Consider the following 13,794-nt stretch of genomic DNA (forward strand, 5'->3'; position numbering starts at 1 on the left):
CAGCATTTCGCAATTTCACTTACATATATTTATATATGAGACTTTTCATCTAAGGAATATTTTGATAGTTCAGCTGTATAATTGAAAGAGCTAAATCTATTATTGTTCAGAATCATCTGATGGGATTTCATACTCTTGAAGAACCGCTGTTAGTTCTGCTTTATCATCTCTTCGTATCCACTCTAACTTTCTATCTTTCATGCCAGTTAGAGTGGTAATACAACCGTAACACACGCCTACATTCTTGGCAGGAGTATCACTCATTTTGTTTAGTTTTTCGGCTTTGTCTGGATTAGCTGCCTCCCAGGCATTGTAGTTGGTCAGTTCTTCCTCATTATGAATCACAAATGGCTTGCTAACTGTGATACCGTCAAGCCAATTTACTGGATTCTTATAAATAATGGCATTGCAAATACTACAGTGCATGATTTGATTTAGTTCATTATCAGGGTTAGATAATTTTGCACCTGTTCTAACAACTGTAGATATCACGTTTGAGTAATCACCTTCAATGTTATCAAAATACTGTCTCGCGAGTTCATTCATCGTCATATTTTTGATAAGTTTGACATTTTTGGTAGGCTTGTCCACAAATTTGTCATAAAACAAAGTGTCCTGGACAACATAATTATGAGAGAATTGCGAAAGCCCTTTTATATGACAGTAAGCATCAATTTCTGACAGTAAAACGTCCCGGCCTGGATGAAAGTTTCTGAAGGCGGTATTATATTTACTATCGAGGGAAGAATCATCAAGATAACCTGCGATTTCTGCACCACGTCCTTTAACAGTCAGACTAATGACTTCATCAGCTAACTTTGTCATCGAGTGACCCCATAAGATGGCTTTGAAATTTCTTTGTAAGGCAAATTTCTTAATCAAATGGGTATAAATAATGTTCAAAAGATCTTCTTTCGCTGTTTTGTTAGGCGCGCTGGCAAGCACTTTCTCTACAGTAGTACTTGGATTATTTGATGATCTTACCAGAGTGTTGAAGTTATCAATGTACAGTGTAATTTCTTGCAGATCAAACGGCACGGCAAAGAATTGATTTCTGTCAACAATATGGAACAGAATCTTATCGGAGTTTTCTTTATATTTTGATTTCAGAAGTTCAATCTTACCGCGCACTTCTTCAAACTCTGCCTGTCCACAAATCGTGATTACTTCTACGTGAAATCCAGTTTTTCCCCGGTGTGTTTGTTTCTGCTCCAACAAAGTATCGTTCAAGATATCTAAAACTGCCAAAGAAGAGGATCCCAAAGAAAGCGGCACGAGAACATTGGAATCTTGATTTTGCTTATCAGCTTCTGCCTGACCACGTTTCTTATCTGGATATGAGATTTTGAATATATCTTGGAAGTAGTCATCAGACATCATCTGCTTCCTCTGTTTCAAAGAAATAAATTTCACGAAACATTCATCACAAAATGGTTCTTTTCTCGAGACTAGAGTTGCATCCAGCAGCTTACACCTTTTACAAATGACCATGATAGTTGGACGCAGCGATAAGGTTTGCAAGCACGTATTAACAGGCTTTTATTTGATTCAGTGACTAGTTACTATTAAGAGATGAGATGAGATGAGATTGATTTTCTTTTTTTTTTTTTTTTATTTTCATTTCACTGTGGTTGTTAACATGAAATTTCAATCTAGAAATTTTGGAGTTCTGAAAACCATAGTAAAATATTGAAATGTTAAAATGAATCCAGATGAACTAGTAGCAGATGAGTTACTGGTAAAGGGGAAAATAAAAAAAAGGCTCAAGCTAGCAACTTACTGCCTTACTAACAACAAATGACCGATAAACAAGAAACAACACAACCAGCTGAAAAGCTGCAACAGCCTGAAAAGGTGGCAGAGAACGTCGACCCCAGTCTCGAACTCAATAAGACTAAGGTCAATTTTACACCGGAAAAGACTGATGTCAACACCTACAAGTTCTATCCTGATGATCCAGAATCTACGTTGAACAGATACAGATTTGCAGTGAAAGGTGCTTCTGAATACTACGACCCATGCCAGGAATCATCTAAAATGTCTTTCAAGTGCCTTGAATTAAACAACTACGACAGAGACCTATGCCATGACTATTTCGACGCTTACAGAGAGTGTAAAAAGCAGTGGTTGAAGGCCAGAAGAGAGAAAAGAGAATTTTGGGAATAATTCAACCACATCTGCATGTAAATAGCGTACTTAATGAGAAGTAACTTTCTAATCAATAGCATGAATTATTTATTGATAATGAGCATGATCCTCCATTCCCATATTGAACGACATAAGCTAACAAACGGAACCTGAATAAACAAAAAAAGAAAATAATAACACAAGTTGAAAGTACAGATCACGTGACATAAAGGAATTGATATTACCCGTCTTTCCGAATATTCTCCATTGCTCCTAACTATTGGAATCCGACTCGCGCTCCCTCCAAAACATGGTTTCGGACCCCACATGTAAAGATTTCGACCCAAAAAATATTCCAGATCCCAAACCGAAAAAAAAAAAAATGCAGCTTCCCATTCCGATCAAACACAAATACGGATTATTACGAGCAGCATCAGAGATTCCCATAGGTAAGAAGTTTCCGTAATCGAAAAAAAAAGTAGAAAAGTGCAAAATTAATTATGATATATAAAAAGTTTTGTAAACATTGAGCTATTGTATGGAACAGGACGAACGAAAGCCTCAGGAAATAACACTCAGTAGTAAGCATCAATAGGATCTAGCAGATTTTCATTGATTGAGATATAGGATTTAGTGAAAGAAATTTAGAATCATATCAAGACGCTTTATTTTGGTTTGTTGAATACTGAAAGGAAAAAAGGAAAATGTCGGATAATTCTGTGAGTTCATTTGTGACTCGTAACAAGACCGCCATCTTGGCAACTGCTGCTGCCGGTGGTGCTGCTATTGGTGCTTATTATTATTATAACCAATTGCAGAGGGCAGAATTGGGTTCTGGTTCCAGTGGTAGTAAGAAGACTTCCAAGAGTGAAAAGAAGAAGAGGGCCGGGAAGAAGAAGAAGGATTCGTCTTCTTCATCAAACGGTTCTGATGTCGTTTATCCAGTAGACGCTAACGGTCAACCAGATTTGTCTAAGAAGGATGAGTTTACTCCAGAACAAGTTGACAAATATGCTTTGGCGTTGAAGGACAAGGGTAATGAATTCTTTAAGGCCAAGGATTTCGAAAAGGCTATTGAATATTATACCTTAGCTATTTCATTGAAAGAGGATCCAGTGTTTTACTCCAACAGATCTGCTGCATACGTCTCAATTAACAATTTCGAAAAAGTTGTTGAAGATACCACTGCCGCTTTGAAATTGAAGCCTGATTACTCCAAATGTTGGTTGAGAAGAGCTAGTGCTTATGAAAACTTGGGCCAATTCTCCGATGCTATGTTTGACTTGTCGGCTGTCTCTTTGTTGGGTGAATACAGCGGTCAATCCGTGGAGCAACTGCTGGAAAGAAACATGAACAAACAAGCCACAAAGGTCTTGGGTGAAAAATTGAAGGAGAACCAGGGTAAAGAATCTCCATTACCATCTAACACCTCTTTGGCATCATTCTTCGGTATCTTCAACCCTGAAACTTCTTTCGATGATTACGATGGCGAAAATGAAGCAGATGTTGAGTTGAAAAAAGGTTTGGAAAACTTGTACAAATGTCAAACCGGATGTTACGAATTGGCTGATGAAGAATTCACCAAGGCTGCCGAGTTATACAAGAAAGAATTAGAATCTTCTCCAGATAATGAATCTTTGAAGAAGAAGGCTGCCATCGCCTTCGAACATGTGGGTATTTTCAAGTTCTTCAAAAATGATCCAATTACCGCGCATATTAACCTGGAAGAATCGTTGTCTTTGAACCCAAGACCTTCTACTTACATCTACATGGCTTTGATTATGGCTGACAAGGGTGAAGCCAACCAATACAAGGAATACTTTGACAAAGCTTTAGAATTAGATCCAAACTGCTCTGCTGTTTACTATCATCGCGGTCAAATGCATTTTGTTGTTGAAAACTTCAAAGAAGCTGGTGCCGATTTCGATAAGGCTAAGGAATTAAATCCAGAAAACATTTTTGCCTACATCCAATGTGCTTGCTTGGCTTTCCGTGACGATAGATTTGATGATTGTGAAACTTTGTTCAGCGAAGCCAGAAGAAAGTTCCCAACTGCTCCAGAAGTTCCAAACTTTTATGCCGAAATTTTGGCTGCTAAGAACTCTCTAGATGCTGCCATCAAGCAATACGATATTGCCATCAAGTTGGAAGATGCTTTACCAGGTATTCACGTCGGTATTGCTCCAATGATTGGTAAGGCCACTGCTTTGATTAGAAACCCAACCGTTGAAAACTTCGTTGAAGCTTCCGAATTATTTGAAGAAGCTTGTAAGATCGATCCAAGATCCGAACAAGCCAAGATCGGTCTTGCTCAACTAAAATTGCAACAAGAAGAAATTGATGATGCCATTCAATTGTTCGAAGATGCTGCCGATCTCTCAAGATCTTTCGATGAAAAACTACAAGCTACTACTTTCGCTGAGGCTACCAAGGTCCAGAAAAAGATCAGAGCTGATCCATTCATTAAGGGTAAGATCGACGAAGCTATTGCAGCCTACCGTGCTCAAGGTCTCGCGTAAATTAGCATGATATTCACGAATGAATTTAATTCATTTCAATATGAGTAAAGCTACAATAGCTCATTGTTTTTGTCTCACCTTAATGACCATAATGGCAACATACCATGCAACATCTAAACGAATGAATTACCAAGAAAGTTATGATTTTACAAACAAAAAGTTGTAGCATTTCACCCAAGTTATTTATGACTCGTAAGCAGCGTGAACTGTGTTAATCGTAAACGACAAGATCTCAACATTACAACGTGAAGAATAAGAAATAGTTATCAATTCTTCACAAAAACAAGACAAAAAGAAACACAGAAGAACAAGAATACGAGAACAACGCTTTTCAATAACAGCTCATTGCAAAATATGTGCTCCTAAATACCCCTGGTTCAAAAACATCATCTTCTACCATTTTGCTAGAAACAAATACGTCTTTCTGTATATACATGTATCTCCCCCATCTCACAATTTAATCAAATTGTAATTTTAAACACTTCGATAGTATATCACTACATACGTTTCAACATAAATGACATTTTTTGTTTTCTCTGAAAGAAGTGTATGTAATAAAAGTTTCTTGTGAGATTATGGCAAGGTACTGAGTGAAAGTGAGCTACAATTCAAGTACTTCATTGTTAACGGACTATAGCAGGATTTACCCCACCAGCGAACTACTTCAAATATGCTATCTTCTATCTTTGGTTCGATGATGAACTTTTCCGCTAGAACTGGACTTCTGGGATCTAAAACTAATGTTTCATCGCTCATCCTCACCAGAAACTTGATGAAAACACACAAAGGTGCCGCAAAAAGATGGAGAAAAACAGCCAATAGCTTCAAGAGGGGCAAGGCTGGAAGAAATCATGGTAATGCTGGATGGAGTAGGAACTCCCTTAAATCATTATCTGGCAGGTCATTAGCAGACTCCACACATATGCATCGTTTAAAGAGATTGCTTCCATACCATTAAGAGATGAAAGGCAATTAAAATAAGATATCGTTTCGATTTCAATCCTGTACATATAACAATGGCATCCCCATAATGAATGACACACCATTTCTTACCATGATTTTCAGTAAAGCATGTCATGAAAAATCAGCGGGTTACTATAATGGATAATTATCATTAATAAATACCTATATACAATTTGCAAACAACGGTAAAAAATGATTAATCATATATATAGTCAAATTAAGTCTCCGAGATATCATTCTCGATCCAACTACCTGTTTTTGGATTCTTTCTTAATTCTACCGTTGGGAAGTAGTGATAGTTTGTCTTTAAGGAAATGGCAAACGGAACATCGTCAAATGTCATTAAGCGTAACTTGCAGTATGTATTATCTGGGATTTCTTTAACAACCTTCAAGAATGTATCCAAATCAGGTGTTGATTGGTCATTGACGTGTGTGATAAAGTTGGTCACTTCTATTCCGTACTGTAACGCCAAAGAAGATGTACCACGAGAAACCGCATATACTTCACTAGGAATAGACGTTTTTACTTGACGCACGGCATGATGAGGAGCTTGTAGTACGCAACCTGCGAATACGACAATTCTAGTGGTTTCTTCAATTTGTACAGTTTTTATTTTCAAATCGATAACCTTCGCATCTCTTACAACCTTGAATAACAACTCAGATTCGATATCCGTATCGTCATCAGTCCCCACGACACCACCAATATCCCTCATTCTTTTTACCAGTTTCCCATTAACTGATAAGATAATATCACCAGGCTCGAGCCTTTCCTTTATTGTTGTATAGGAGTTTCTGGTGACACTGATGAATTGTAATCTGTTTTCTGATTCTTCTTCCATCATCTTAATCCATTCTTCAGGAACACCTCTGATTCTAGCCTGCAATAATGAGATGGAATCAAATCCTGCGTCCACAATAGAAACCTTAGGATTCTTACCAGCCCTGAGAATATCTACAACTTCTTTGATATCCACTACGTCTAAACCCATTAAATACAGTTTTTCCTTGTTACCCATGCAGGATAACCAGATTGCTCTCACTGTACCATCATCTGCCGCTAATATTCCTGATTTACATTTGGTGCTTATATTCGAATCAATGGAGATGACTTCTAGATTGGTTGCTCTATACCTAGGAATGATGTCGTTAGGAACACTCAGAGAAGAGATGCCATTGACTTTAGTCTTGGAACTGATTAAAGTGTTTGAGTACATGTAACCAATGAAATTAGTTTCGTCTCCTCTTTCAAGCCTTTCATTAGCTAGCACTGGTGTGCATACTGGGGCGTCAACTAAAGATGGATCATATTGAACAATAGCGTAATTTTGGGTAGGATGTAAGAATACAACTTTAGCAGGTACAAGAATGGATTCAGCGAACGAGACAAACGTGTTCAAACAGTCATGAGGAACAAAACTACGTGAAACAATAACATATCCCTTCTCAGCATCGAGTACTAAACCACATCCGTTTGTGGGTTCGGGTTCCATGGAGTCCATGGTGATAGCAATAACCGAATGTACAACACATAGACTATGTGACATTTTTGCAAGTTTTTTATTATCATTAATCGGTAGATCTAAAATCTTAGCTTTCTGTGGTTTTATTGGAAGTGGTGGTAATTTCTCAGTGATCTTTTCATAATCCCAAATACCTGTTTTGTCATTTCTAGTATAGATTCGGAACTCACTGCACCAATGACGGTCAATATAAACACTGGTTATTCTTTGTGTTTGAACATCTGTCAAGTTATGGAATTTCACGATTACTCTTTTTTCGTCAGGAATTGTTTTCATGACTTCTATAAAGTCGTCTAGAGTTGGTGTTTCTTTATTATCTACAAAATCAATAACCCATCCAGTTTTCTCCTTTGGATCCAAATCGAACGATCCAGTGGCACTTGCCACGAAAACGCCTTTTACAGGTAACGCATAGCATCTAGCCATTTGGTACGAAAGCTCATGGAAATTAGCACCACACACCTCGACATAACGTGAAGGAGTAATAATATGCAGGTCACCAACAGTGCATCTGAAGGAAATATCTTTGGAACCCCTTTGAACCACAATGATTATCTCATCTCCTACACTGCTATCTAGAATGTTATCAACTTGAATAAATGAACATATTGGTGTGCCATTAATAGAAATTAATGTGTCACCCTCTTGAACTTTATTATAAGCTGGTCCCTCTCTGAGAATAGCCTCAGCCACCAGCAAACCAGTTTTACCCGGGAACCTCTTACGAGCTTCCTTCTCACGATCTTCACTTAATCCAAGTCTTCTACATTCATCGAATGGTTTCAATACCCACTGAGTTTGGATAGTACCTCTGGTGATTGGTTTATCCGTTTGTACGCATTGTAGAGCTCTGACGACTCGATCAAGAGGCAAAAAGAAATCTGTAGAAGCCTCCGAAGAGCCACCGGCCTGTAAAGCGACCGCATACCCCTCTACAGTAATAACTGGAGAACCAGAAGAACCACCTGATGCAGCAGCAGCAGCTTGAATATATTCAGTATTAAAATCATTATACGTTAGCTCACCATAGTCTGGTGCATTTCTGTCAAGTCTACTGATGAACCCTGACAAGATACTCAATTTTTCACCAGCATCGTTACCAACAACACGGATTTCAGAACCAACCTTGGCCAAAGATGGTTTCAACTCTAGTGCAGTGACCTCGATATATTTCAACTTCGATGGATCAAACTTCAAGAACCCAAAATCATGAACTGGGTCGCGATAGATAGGGATGACATCACACTCTTCGTGATTGTCGAAAATGGCGTATCCGATGAATGGACCTGGACCCACAACGTGTCTGTTTGTTAAGATGATACCGAGTTTTGCATCAACAATGAAACCTGTTGCTTCCGACACCAAGGCAGCTTCTGAATCGAAAGGTGCGACTTGCGAGAAATGAATTGAGACCACCGACTTAACAACTTTGGAGATAGTTTCTTGCCATTTAGCGTTGTTATTGAATAAAGAGTTGCCTGAATCTATAGGTACATCGTTCACTTCATCATAGTCTTCTTCATAATCAATATCTTCGTCTACACTACTTGTGTTCTGATCGACGTCATTGTCGACCCTCTGTTTCTTGGATTCAAGATCAATGTCTTCAACAGATGATTCGAGTAGGTTTCGCTTCAACTCAACAGTCATTTCACCAGTTACTCGGTACGTACTTCGCAGTTGATTATTCGAAGAGTAATCCGATCTCCAGAGTTCTGACAGACGGTAATGTCTCTCTTCAATTCATCTCATCTGCGCTCTCTATGTTTAGTTATCTTCTTTTTTTTCATCTTGCCGTTCCCTTCGGTAAACGTCAACGTGAAAAATTCATTAGAAAGGTAATGAAAACGTATTGAATGATAAATGCGAAGATGGGGACGGTGAGAAGAAAGGTATCGGAGGAAACCATTCATGTGCCATCTCTTAGACTGAGGTCGACCATAATTCTTCGTTTCCAGTTTGAGTATTGCTCTTCTGATACGACTTCATATTCGTCTTGTAACATGCTGCCTATTCTGACGGCGATAGCGTTATCGAAATCCGATCCATCGTAATAATCGAACTTGACACGGAGTTCTCGGTACCATTTCTCACCGTCTATTAGTTCTTTTGTGATCTTGATAGCTTCCATGATATCTTCATCATTTGTTGTTCTCATTTGTGCCGCCATCTTCTTCATTAGCTTGTTATCGATTGTACTGTCCTGATTTCTCTGTTGGTTGAAGACAACGAACGAGCAAAGAAGTACCAGACCACAAACCAACTGTGTAGGATACGCTAGGTAAGTAGCGTTGTTATTGAATTCGGAAATTATGGTAGCTGTTACTTCTTCAGGAAGTTCAAATTCATTGCACAGAGTCACCAGTTCAGCGGTAGACGGTCTATAGTATTTTTTGTATAGCATGTTCCATTCGTTATACTTACCTCTTTTCTTTCTTGGTGAAGGCGTGTATTTAGAAGGGGAGTCACGAAAGGGTGACTGTCTTAATGGAGATTCAGGATCATCCTCAACTGATCCAAACACTTGTGGTATATTGATCATATCAGTCTTATTCTTCGGGGTTGCTAATATGGGCAACGGAAGGCCATTTTCTGTATCAGCTTCAAACACTAATTTCCTCCGGACACTTGACCTACTCCCTTTGCTAGGTGAAAGATCAACATTCTTCAAGGGCTGGATACCACTTTTAGTTCTTGATTTCGACGGAGTCTGGAATAGCTGTTCTTGTAACGACTTCGGATCTATCCCTGTGAATCTTGCATTTTTAACCGCTGACTTTCTAACCGATGGTGATGCAGTATCATCAAACTTCAGCAATTGTCCTTCGGTATCCTTTTGCGGCGAATGAGGCCATATGTTTCTCTTAAATATATTCACAAGTTTGGATACTTGGTCTGGTGGAAGCGGGATCTTCTCCTGAGAATATGGTAGGTCATTGTCATACTTCTCAGCTAGTTTCTGAAACGCAATCAGTGCACATATATGGCACCGAGCAAGTTCCTCTGAATTCTTCAGCATCACTTTCGATACTGAAACGTTGTATAATGTTGCTGTAGTAGAAGCCACTTTCTTTAACCGTTGGTCTTGCCAGTCAACATTAGAATCATTTTTGACCCCTAATAAATCGGTTACACACGTTCGTACTTGCTGCGTAGACATCTTAAATTATTTCCACGGATTCTTAGCACTCTAAAGTGACTAAAATAGGATCATCTACTCACTTGTTGTATTACACTGGCCCGGAAAAGACATATATCTCATCTCATCTCCATGGACCATTTTTAACATAATATTAAAAACAGTCTTTATGTAGCTTTTTGATCTTTTTCTGATTTTCTCGATTTTCTCCAATATTGAAACAAAATATGGTAAATAATGAAATTGAATATTAATCAAAAGTATCATTATTCGCTTCTCCATCTATAAGTTCAGTTTTGGCAATACTTCTAGTATTTCATCTAGCATAAGTTGCTATTCCAGCGTGTGTGTATATTTTAGTTCTCATGAGTGGGTACTATAATAGACAGTACTCTCATTTTCATGGGAATAATGATCGGTACCAAACCGGACGATATGCATATCAAGAAAATGGGAATAGGTACAAGGGCTTCCAACGGAATGGATCAGGGAACCGAAGATACTCCCGCGAGGGGTTTGGGTCTCAACTTAGGAATAATGAGAACGAATCTCGTCCAATACGGTCGCAGTCGCGTGGTATCAGCGAGATTCCTCGTAATCCCTTCGCAACGCGTCCAGTAGTGAGTGCGAAATACGATCGCGATGAGTTTAATACAAAATATCATTATTACGACATTGTAAGTAAACGACTACGAAATGAATCCAGCTTCAAGAAATGGAAATCTGAGAAGATTCCTGAGCATGGATATGTGACAACAACGGAGTTGATTGCATCGGATAAGCAAAAACCAATACTCATGGCCAGGCAGCCTGAACAAACTTCGGTGGATCCGAGAATACGTCCTATGAATGGGGATGCGGTCTCTGGGTCCATTTCTGCGAAAAAGAGATATAGAAAGCTTAGAAGTGCATTGGTACGCAACTCGCGAATTCCGTATGATTCTTTCTACATTGGTCCTGAACCTCCAAAAGAAATCATAGTATACCCTTCTGCATCTAACCAACAACCAATAGCAGCCGCATTATCTGAAGCAATAATCAAAAACTACTTTAAATCATTTGGTGAAATAGCGCATTTTGAACAGTTCATGGATCCAAATAGTGCATTGCCATTGTACGTCTATCTAATAAAATTCACTGGTCCAGTTTCTCAACCTGATGCTCCATATAAAGCTGCTTATAAGGCATCAGAGAAATTCAAAGACGCACCTTACACAGTATCAGGTATCAAGTTCAATGTCATTTTAAACCAAAATACAGTGTTAAATTCAATAAAGGACAAACTAATCAAACAGAACGCAGCCAGAGTGACAGAAGTGAATAAAGCGAAACGGGCCATTGCAGAGAAATCATCCGGGCAGAAACCTCAAGTAATAAGAGGAGTGCCATACGATTTAACTCAAGTTGTGAACAACAGACCAGTTTTGTTTGTTCCTGCAAAGATTACGTTTTATCATAGGTTCAATGCAGCAGATTTCAGATATCAACTTCGTAAGTACAATTGGGCCAAAATTATTGATCACTACACTGGCGTATATATTGTTTTTCATGATCTGGAAAATGCAAAAGCATGTTTAGAGTACGAATCAGGTGCCTTGGTCATAAATTCGCATAGGACTCACTCTCCCATACAAATAGAATTTACTTTCATTGAACCAAAGAGGAGACTTCAATCAAATATCACTAACCAAAGAGATATCAATAAACCTCGAAAGATAGAGTACTCAAGCACGGAAGAGCTATTAGAAGCCTCCACAAAACAAATTCTCAAAGATTTGCATAATATCATTAAGCGTGATATCTTGAGAAGGCTTGTAGGTCCAATTATATTTGATACGCTAAATCCTGCTAACTACCCGGAAGTTGTAGAAAGGCAGAAGAAACTGGACGATGAGAAGAAGAAGCGTGAGGAATCACAAAAGAAGACAACGATAAAGGCCAAACCCGCAGAATTTGATATTTTCAGTCTATACGGACCTGCGTCTAAAACAAAAAAGCTGAAAAGAGATAGGAAAGCTGATCTAGGCAAACGTCATTTATACACTGAAGAATCTCCTGATCATCAACGTAAAAAGAAACCTAAGGTGGAACATATGTCGCATTTGTTAAATGATGAAATTTCTACCAGAGAAGATACAGTGGATTCACTCAATGTTGGCTCAAACGGTGAAAACTCTCCGGAGTCATCTGGATATGAATCGGAAGATATTATTTCAGATGAGTCGAAGAAACAGTCTTCCGTGATAACAACACCGGAGGAAGACCTGCCCGAAAGCGCTGCATCTTTACCTGATGAAAGGTCCAAGGAATTACTACAGTATGAAGGGAAATACAAACCTATTGCATCAGAATTCCCAACCCCAGTATATCCTTATGATGACTTTGACTTGAATAAATCCAAGCAGCTTTCTCTCGATAAGTTCCAGCTTGCTTTGAAAGACGAAGAAGATTTCTCTATTCTCAAGGGCATTGTCTCAGAAAAATCAAAAGATATTACTACTGATTATACACCATTTTTGCCGTACTCAATGTGGAAGTTATACCAACAGATTGAACAAAATGGAATTATTCGGGATAACCAAATAGCTTTGAATGAAAAAGAATTTGATTCAACGTTAGCTTCAACGACTGGTAGTTTTATTGCTGATGGCTTTAAGAAAATTCCTGATAAACTGAAATCTTCATACCTTCTTCATCATCGGAGGTTGGCGCAACCTTTGAACACTGTTCATAATCATCAAGAACAGAATTTCATGGCTTTGAATGGAACAGAATCAACAAATCAAGAGGCTGACTTAGAGCAAGATAACCATAATGCATCCTCACGTTTGAACAGAGTTTTCCAAAGACGTTTCCAGCAAGATATAGAAGCGCAAAGAGCTGCAATTGGCTTTGAATCTGACCTATTATCATTAAACCAATTAACGAAAAGAAAGAAACCCGTCACTTTTGCAAGATCTGCAATTCACAATTGGGGCCTATATGCATTGGAACCTATAGCAGCCAAGGAAATGATTATTGAGTATGTTGGCGAATCAATTAGACAACCGGTCGCTGAAATGAGAGAGAAGAGATATATCAAGTCTGGAATTGGTTCAAGTTATTTATTCAGAATTGATGAAAATACAGTTATAGATGCTACAAAGAGGGGTGGTATCGCTAGGTTTATTAATCACTGTTGTGAACCTAGTTGTACGGCAAAAATCATCAAAGTCGATGGCCGAAAGAGGATCGTCATTTACGCGTTACGTGATATTGGTACCAATGAAGAACTAACGTACGATTATAAGTTTGAAAGGGAAACTGATGAAGGTGAAAGATTACCATGTCTCTGTGGTGCACCATCTTGCAAAGGGTTCCTCAATTGATTTCCTTTTCATGCATTTCTTTTCTATAAATTGCAAACGCTACATAGTTTATAACATTCATTTTCTCACGGGAATTCTTTTTTTTCTTGAAATGAGCAACAAAAGTTGATTAGTTTGGCAATTTCAAACATGCCGCTAATTGAAGGCATCATG

The 13,794-nt window shown here is 38.5% G+C and overlaps 7 protein-coding genes across 7 annotated transcripts; 4 read left to right on the top strand and 3 right to left on the bottom strand.

The window, feature by feature from the left end:
• Window positions 1–99: 99 nt before the first annotated feature.
• NCS2 (Ncs2p) lies at window positions 100–1,491 on the bottom strand (the record flags this gene model as incomplete). Its single annotated transcript, XM_456149.1, has 1 exon — window positions 100–1,491. The coding sequence occupies one exon, from the start codon at window positions 1,489–1,491 to the stop codon at window positions 100–102; it is 1,392 nt and encodes a 463-aa protein (XP_456149.1).
• A 306-nt stretch (window positions 1,492–1,797) lies between these two features.
• On the top strand, window positions 1,798–2,166 carry COX23 (Cox23p; the record flags this gene model as incomplete). Its single annotated transcript, XM_456150.1, has 1 exon — window positions 1,798–2,166. One exon carries the CDS (start codon window positions 1,798–1,800, stop codon window positions 2,164–2,166), a length of 369 nt encoding a protein of 122 aa, XP_456150.1.
• Window positions 2,167–2,831: 665 nt separating this feature from the next.
• Window positions 2,832–4,646, top strand: TOM70 (protein channel TOM70; the record flags this gene model as incomplete). The annotated part of the gene is made up of 1 exon (XM_456151.1): window positions 2,832–4,646. One exon carries the CDS (start codon window positions 2,832–2,834, stop codon window positions 4,644–4,646), a length of 1,815 nt encoding a protein of 604 aa, XP_456151.1.
• A 670-nt stretch (window positions 4,647–5,316) lies between these two features.
• Window positions 5,317–5,604, top strand: MRP35 (mitochondrial 54S ribosomal protein bL35m; the record flags this gene model as incomplete). The annotated part of the gene is made up of 1 exon (XM_456152.1): window positions 5,317–5,604. One exon carries the CDS (start codon window positions 5,317–5,319, stop codon window positions 5,602–5,604), a length of 288 nt encoding a protein of 95 aa, XP_456152.1.
• Window positions 5,605–5,826: 222 nt separating this feature from the next.
• On the bottom strand, window positions 5,827–8,784 carry NMA111 (Nma111p; the record flags this gene model as incomplete). The annotated part of the gene is made up of 1 exon (XM_456153.1): window positions 5,827–8,784. The coding sequence occupies one exon, from the start codon at window positions 8,782–8,784 to the stop codon at window positions 5,827–5,829; it is 2,958 nt and encodes a 985-aa protein (XP_456153.1).
• Window positions 8,785–9,043: 259 nt separating this feature from the next.
• ORC6 (origin recognition complex subunit 6) lies at window positions 9,044–10,294 on the bottom strand (the record flags this gene model as incomplete). Its single annotated transcript, XM_456154.1, has 1 exon — window positions 9,044–10,294. One exon carries the CDS (start codon window positions 10,292–10,294, stop codon window positions 9,044–9,046), a length of 1,251 nt encoding a protein of 416 aa, XP_456154.1.
• A 344-nt stretch (window positions 10,295–10,638) lies between these two features.
• Window positions 10,639–13,641, top strand: SET1 (histone methyltransferase SET1; the record flags this gene model as incomplete). Its single annotated transcript, XM_456155.1, has 1 exon — window positions 10,639–13,641. One exon carries the CDS (start codon window positions 10,639–10,641, stop codon window positions 13,639–13,641), a length of 3,003 nt encoding a protein of 1,000 aa, XP_456155.1.
• Between the last annotated feature and the right edge of the window lie 153 nt (window positions 13,642–13,794).

The sequence above is a fragment of the Kluyveromyces lactis genome (assembly GCF_000002515.2).
Source record: "Kluyveromyces lactis strain NRRL Y-1140 chromosome F complete sequence".
NCBI lineage: Eukaryota > Fungi > Ascomycota > Saccharomycetes > Saccharomycetales > Saccharomycetaceae > Kluyveromyces > Kluyveromyces lactis.